Below are 7,500 nucleotides of genomic sequence, written 5' to 3'. Positions count from 1 at the left end.
TTGGAACAAAAACGCGAAGAACTGCGCAATGTGTGTTTTGTCTTGTAACGTTGGTTTTTGTTTTGTTATAGTTTTTAGGTTTTGTTGGGTTTGTTTTTGTGCATAATAGGAGAAGAATTCAATTATATTTTTAGTGGTACGGTATTAAAGAAGCGTGCTGTCATATTTGTCTATCGCTGTGTCTTCTTCTTCTTCTTCTTCTTCGTTCATGGGCTTAGACTCCCACGTTCACTCATGTTTTTAGCACGGGTAGATTTTTACGTGTATGACCGTTTTTCCCCCGCCATTTAGGCAGCATACGCCGATTTCGGGGGAGGCATGCTGGGTATTTTCGTGTTTCTATAATCCACCGAACTCTGACATGGATTACAGGATCTTTTCCGTGCGCACTTGGTCTTGTGCTTGCGTGTACACACGAAGGGGGTTAAATCACTAAGCAGGTCTGCACATAAGTTGACCTGGGAGATCGGAAAAATCTCCACTCTTAACCCACCAGGCGGCAGCGACCGGGATTCGAACTCATGACCTCCCGATTAGGAAGCCGACGTCTTACCACCACGCCACTGCGCCCGTCATCGCTGTATCTAATAGCTTTGCCGTGCGGGCGTGAAACTTAATTTATATGTCCACCAAATTAAAGATAAATTATGCATACTTCTTTTGAGGACCTCCACCACCTTGCTGAGCACTAGAGAGAGGCGTAGGCAACACCTCGGCCTGTAACATTACCTTGTCTTTGTGCACAGTGAAACTCACCCCTTACAAGGCCTCACCTTACTTTAGTGTCTTTTGTATGTACTGTGCGACATGATACCCGCCTTTGTGACACACGAACTTTTAATGTGACTAGTTGGGATCACATCGTGACATGTGTAACCGAGTGCCAAATGTACTTTACCCTGATCACGGGGTCAAATAATACAGAGTGCCCCTTTCTCACCAAGCTCAAACGCTCAAAACAACTGACACAAGTTAAATTACCAGGTTCTTTATTTCCATAAGATGATGAGGGGAATGTGTGGGAAAGCGGGGGTTTACCTTCAAATACAAAACTTCCAATGTATTACTCTCTAGAACTAGAACAACCCAAAACAACACTCTAAATCCTTTACTCTAAAGCTATGCTTTAGATTCCCACTCTAAAACTATACTTTAAAACAATACTTTAAATCCTCCCTCCAAACTACACTCCAAAACTCTACTCTAAATCCTCACTCTCAACTTTAATCAAAAAAATCAAAAAACACAATAGAACTCCAATATAAAACAAACGAAATCTAAAAAAACAACCTAAAAACAATTCTTAAAAAAAACCAATCTAACAAACCTAATTAAAGCCTCGTCTCCTGAACCTAACTGAAATCTAACTGAACCTAACTAAAACCCCGTCTACGAAAACTAACTGAACCCTCTAACGAAAACTAACTGAATCTAACTACACCCCTCTACCAAAACCCCGTCGCACATTCCGACATTCCGTCTCAGAAAAATCACATCACGGTTCCTTTTCTGTTCGTAGCAAACCTGCCATGCGACCGCTCACTGGATACGTCTGTTCGGTTCGAAACCCCAGCAAAAAGTGAATACACAACATCCCGCGTGCCTACGTCACAAGGTTAAAACAAATTCAACTCAGAGGGGTGTCGGGTACCGAAAAACGATCATTTTACCTATGCAAATTTAAGGATCGGCTCTTCCGCCAGACCATTTCAATACAGACAAAACACAGTCTCCGAAACCTTAGTGGATCCCCGATAGTACAGGTTTGAATCCTCGATAGCACAGAGGTACCACGAGTTCACGAGTTCAAACGGATGCGCAAAAGTACATGTGTACCGTAACTGTCGTTCAGTCACAAGTTCACACATGCGAGCGTTTAAAGTGGTTGACCATTTTGGTTTCAAAGTTATGAAACACAAACTTATAAAGTGGCGGACCAAGTTGTTTCACATTTGTGCCACAAGAGCTTTTAATCTGGCTGGCCAAGTGGTTTCACATTTGTGACACACGAACTTTGAATGTGACCAGTTGGTTTCACACCTATTCTCTGTGAGACTATCCATCAGAACTGTGTGCCAGTCTTGAAAGAAAGATCATTCCCGCAGGTAAGCTTCGAACTAGGTTTCACTGAGTTGTTGCGTTTCTTCCAACCTACGAAAGAGAGTACGTGAACCCTCGAACTTAGACAAACGTGCACAGGTCCCGCTTAGCCATTATCGGCTCAAGGGACGTCGAAAAACCCAAACCAACCAACCTCGAACAATATTTTCCTTCGTCATTTGTTCTTTTCGATATTTCTTATTCTCTCAGAGTGCCAGGAAACTGGTTTTAAATCACTCTCACTTACTGCGGGTTGTATATACTGAGTGCGCTTTCATCCCTTTGTTTCTCGGATTTCTTCGTTGCGCAGTTGCATTTCTTCCGACCAAGGCGAGTCAAAACTATGCGCGCATTTCAATAGAAAAAGGGGGAGGGGGGGGGGGGGGGTTATGCCAAGGAAAACAATGAGTATCCAATACCCTTTGTCCTGACCCACATTTATTCGCTTCAAAGAGAAGTTCAACATCACATCAAAGACAAGAAAAGGGACGTACGCCGCTTGCAGGGACTTGAGTTTGATCTGTTACCATTATATGCTGGGGCGGGGGGCGGGAGGGGGGGCGGCGAGGGCAGGGAGAGAGGGGGGTATACTAAAATGGTTTTGTGCAGTCCTTCACTGCACACTCCGTGTCGTGTGGACAGTTCGACTCACAGTCTCAGATCTCGCCAGCTTTTTACATTGGATATATAAGACCATCCCTCCGCTTGCTCACATACCAAAAATGAACAGCATGAATGTGTGCTCTCAGTGCACGGTTGGAATTTCAAGTTTTATTAATTAATTCCGTAAAAGCAGCCAGTGGCTCCATAAATCTAAATCGTCCAAAATTACAACTCACCACAGCGAAATGATGATCACTTTTGGTTTTTGACCCAGCGGAGGGATGGTCTTACCCCACGTAAATAACCGGTCAGATCTGATATGGTTAGTCCACCTGTTGACACGAGAAGGAGTGTGCCTTTAATGGTGGACACTTGTAATAAACATGCAGGTGTCGGTGTCTCCCAGTGTACATCATGTGTCTCCCAGTGTACATCATCTACAGTGGAACCCACCTTTCAAGCCCCCCCCCCCCCCCCCCCATTTAAGACCCCATCCCTTTTAAGACCCTGTTTTCTAAGATTTTCTGTTCCTCTGTACATTTACCCCAATTTTAAGACTCTCTCCTTTGTAAGAACTAGTTTTCTCAGAGTTTTGGAGGTCTTAAATGGGGGTTCCCCTGTAGCAGGCTTTGTTACACCTGTAGCAGGCTTTGTTACACCTGTAGCAGGCTTTGTTACACCTGTACCAGGCTTTGTTACACCTGTACCAGGCTTTGTTACACCTGTAGCAGGCTTTGTTACACCTGTACCAGGCTTTGTTACACCTGTACCAGGCTTTGTTACACCTGTACCAGGCTTTGTTACACCTGTACCAGGCTTTGTTACACCTGTAGCAGGCTTTGTTACACCTGTAGCAGGCTTTGTTACACCTGTAGCAGGCTTTGTTACACCTGTGTCTGGCTCCGACAAGGGCATAGAACACACTTCTGTTACATGCCTCAATTTGTATCTGGTAAAGGCACGAATGACAAAATCGCAGGTTGCGTTAAATCCGTTGTGCCTCCGAAATAAAATTCAGACAATCTGTGTGTTGTCTTATATCTGCTGTCCCTCAGAAATAAAGTTCAGACAATCTGTGTGTTGTCTTATATCTGCTGTCCCTCAGAAATAAAGTTCAGACAATCTGTGTAGTGTGTTGTCTTATATCTGCTGTCCCTCAGAAATAAAGTTCAGACAATCTGTCAAATTTGGTAAATGTCTCACGCGTATCAAATCTGACGCCACCAAAACTTGAACTGAATCGACCTTACGATTGGAAACAGCCAGCTTAAAGCATGCACGCATTGCTAATGACATTTACCTGTTGTTGTTGTTCTTCTTCTTCTTCTTTTTTCTTAACGAAACAGGGGACACAAAAAGCACAGCAAACCCGTTGGAGTAAATTTCTTTGAAGCAAAATCATGTTCATGATGATTATAAAGTAGAAAATAAATGTGAAAAGCATTGATAACTCATACCGGCGAAAGAGGAGGGAGGGATCGGGTGGGGGGAGATAGACATACAGACAGAATACAGAATACATAATACAGAATATTTTATTGCCCAAGTTTAGGAATTCGTTTTGACAGATGCGGTTTTCCCTTCATTCACTCTAGCCAAGCACAACCAACATACGCAGCTATAAAAATGAACATGAATTATTTAATACAGACAAACAGAGAGACAAACAGAGAAGCAGAAACATGTCCTATGGCGTGTTGATTCAGGTATGTACAACTATCCTTCCACATTAGTGTTTACATGTTTCTCGTTTCACTCCGCTAACTGTGTCCCAATGTGTACAAAGGATATAAGGTATGTATGTATTTATCACTTGATATATCTGAGTGGATTTATCCCAGACGTGGGTGTTTGTGACACGGTTCTGTGTTTACGCCCCCACCCCACTTCTTTCGCCTCACTAAAAAACTTTACTGCATATTTTGGAAGACACAATATCACGCAATGCCTTATAACAGCCTCGACAAGGTACAACTGCTTTGGCATTTGTAACAAACGAGAAACTCAAACGGAACAGAACGAAAAGAAAGACAAATGTGTCAGCTAGACTCAGTAGCCTACATGAAATGTACGCCAGTGCGGCATCGAAAACTTTCAGTTCTTTTCTCTGTCACACACACACACACACACACACACACACACACACACACACACTGACTCATACACAAACAACCACAGAGAGAGAGACACACACACACATACAAACACACACACAAACACACGCGCGTGCACATGCACACACACAGACATGCTTGCGCGTGCTCACATACTTGTACCTTATTAGAACATAATTGGAAATACAAATCCCTAATATTTCAAAACGCAAGCTCTCAGTAAATGTCTCAGACACAAAAACACAAATCTTTGCCAATCCCATTATCCATAATTTGATGGTGATTTTCAACCTCTCTCTGCGAGATTTGACAGCATCAAACAAGCACGCTGAATCATTCAGAATCCATCACATTTTTATTTCATGGTCATTTCATTTTGTCATTACTTTACGCAACACTGACACGCAGAATACATCCAGGCTGCAGTACGTACGTACGATTCCATCAAGGCCGGCAGGTGGACAATACAATGGCAGTTGTCAAGAATGTGACCGCTTGAAAAACGTGATGGCACATAACATTATCCCCGCTGGTAAGTGAAAGCTGTCCGTCACCACTTTGAGGAGACTTTACTTTCAACACACTGAGCCTCGTAGCCTGTTGTAGCGTAACATTCTGCCACACGTCTCTAGATCTTTGCCTTTGTCAAGCACACACAAACACATAATGGCCACAGCCATACCCTTTGAAAGACGACTGACACACATTGAAATAACACGCACACATAACACACGGATTATTCCAAACAAAGTGTATGGCCTTGGAGACAGACATTAAAACACACGGACACACAAGTAAACGCACAAATAACACACGGATTATTCCACACAAAGTGTATGGCCTTGGAGACAGACATTAAAACACACGGACACACAAGTAAACGCGCATATAACTCACTGATTATTCAACACAAAGCGTGTGGAGATAGAAACAGACATTAAACACACGGACAGTGTCATCACACACAAGCAAACGCACGCACTAACATACACCGAGCGGTGTTCGGAGGTTCGAGTCACTCCACTTTGTGTTGATTTACTTCGTCGTGACTGTTGTGGTCGGAGGTTTTGTTCCAATTTTCAGTTTAATGCAATAAAAGTTTCTTGAACCGATAAATAAAACCAGAAGTCTATCATACTAGAAGTACTCTACTACCATTACTATCAGTCGACATGCGGTGATACATATCTTTGGAATATCCCGTACTAAAAAAAGAATACGGGATTCTGGGAAAGCTGTACAAGGGCACTTACGCACTATATTCGATTTTCAATACACGACTCACAACCTTTCGGATAAATCAAAAAGAATAAAATACAAGAATATAGAGTTCAAAAAAGAAGAAAAAAAAGTTGAAAAATTGAGAAAAAAATGTTTTACATAAGTCTTTTCATTTACGGGACTCGAACTCGAGACCGCCGGCTCTATGGGCAAATGTGCTACCACCCTGCCAAAGGGACACACGAAATCTAAGCGTGAAAACTAATACTTGAACTGCAAACATATCTTCCACGTGCCCGTGTTCTCAATCGAGCATTTGTCGACTCGTCGGTAAAAAATAGAATGTGTAATTCTGGGGAAATTGTCCCGCTGGAAGTACTCAATAATTTTGCAACTTTTTTATTATTTGGATTCATTACATCATCCAAAACGTTTGCAATGAAGAAAATGAAGAAAATACAAGAATAATGAGTCGTACTGTACGCAAGGGAGATTTTAACTTCAGATATTACACTTGAGTTCTCTGATTTTGTTCAGTAAAATTGGTTTAATTTAAATACGTGTAATGTTAAACTTGTGGGGTCCTGATTTGGTCTATATGGTCCGCTGGACCCAAAAAGCAACAACTAACTAACTAACTAACTAACTAACTTGAGTTCTCGAGCGTGGCGACGACTCGGGTTTCCGAGTCCCTCCGTTCGTATTTGTGTACTGTTCTCTTGATCTCACAGTTCGAAGGAAGTTAAGTTAATAACTGACCCTCTTCGTATACGTTTGAAAAGCAATATCAAGGAGCGATAATTTCAAGCGTGACCTACATTATGTTGTGGTCTTTGCTTCGAAATGCACTGACCAATCGCCGAAAGGCGCTGACGTCATTGCATGAAAGGATTTCCCTACCCAAACTCCTCTATTTTTGATGACACACAAAGGATTTTGTTCGGGAGGATGACAATATATGGACGGTTTATCATATAAAGGGAAGCAAGCGTTTAAAAACGGGTGTCGATAGAGCCATGGAACAGTCATGTGGACTTGTAGTATTTCATCCATTTGTGATAAAACTGAAAACGATACTCGTCTTTGGTCCGTATTTCCCGTGACGCAGAAGGACATTGACAGAAGAAAAGGAAACGAAATCATTAGTATGTACGACCTGAGACATCAATAAAGTTCACCGTCTATCTCACCAATCTCCGGGGGACAAAATCCCCTGCAATCATTGACACTGCGCAGTTAATTTAATTCAAGAGAAAAAAAACAGACCTTGTGGTTGCATTCATTCACAGAAGCCAAACAATGAATGAAACCTCACACAAAAGCCAGATTTCACCGACTGATGTCAATAAAACGGTCCTCTTTTATATCTTAAGCTTACAAGTTCAGTAATCCCTGGGTTTTTTAATGCATGCTTTAGGGACTGGTTACTCAAGACAAAGGAGTCATAAAACTTAGTTCCACT

The 7,500-nt window shown here is 42.2% G+C and overlaps 1 protein-coding gene across 3 annotated transcripts in view; it reads right to left on the bottom strand.

The window, feature by feature from the left end:
- LOC138952443 (solute carrier organic anion transporter family member 4A1-like) overlaps positions 1-7,500 on the bottom strand; it is a 44,878-nt gene that overhangs the window by 36,161 nt on the left and 1,217 nt on the right. The window contains exon 1 of one of the 3 annotated variants that reach the window (XM_070324115.1): positions 5,251-5,442. The exons of the other annotated variants lie outside the window; for them this stretch is intronic. Within the exon in view, the coding sequence (XP_070180216.1) occupies positions 5,251-5,262 (12 nt within the window). The 5' untranslated portion in view covers positions 5,263-5,442. Of the gene's footprint in view, positions 1-5,250; positions 5,443-7,500 lie in introns of those variants that run through there. 3 annotated transcript variants of the gene reach the window in all.

Source organism: Littorina saxatilis, linkage group LG17, assembly GCF_037325665.1.
Source record: "Littorina saxatilis isolate snail1 linkage group LG17, US_GU_Lsax_2.0, whole genome shotgun sequence".
NCBI lineage: Eukaryota > Metazoa > Mollusca > Gastropoda > Littorinimorpha > Littorinidae > Littorina > Littorina saxatilis.
Note: the sequence above shows the minus strand (reverse complement) of the source record. Positions and strands in the feature narration are given on the sequence as shown.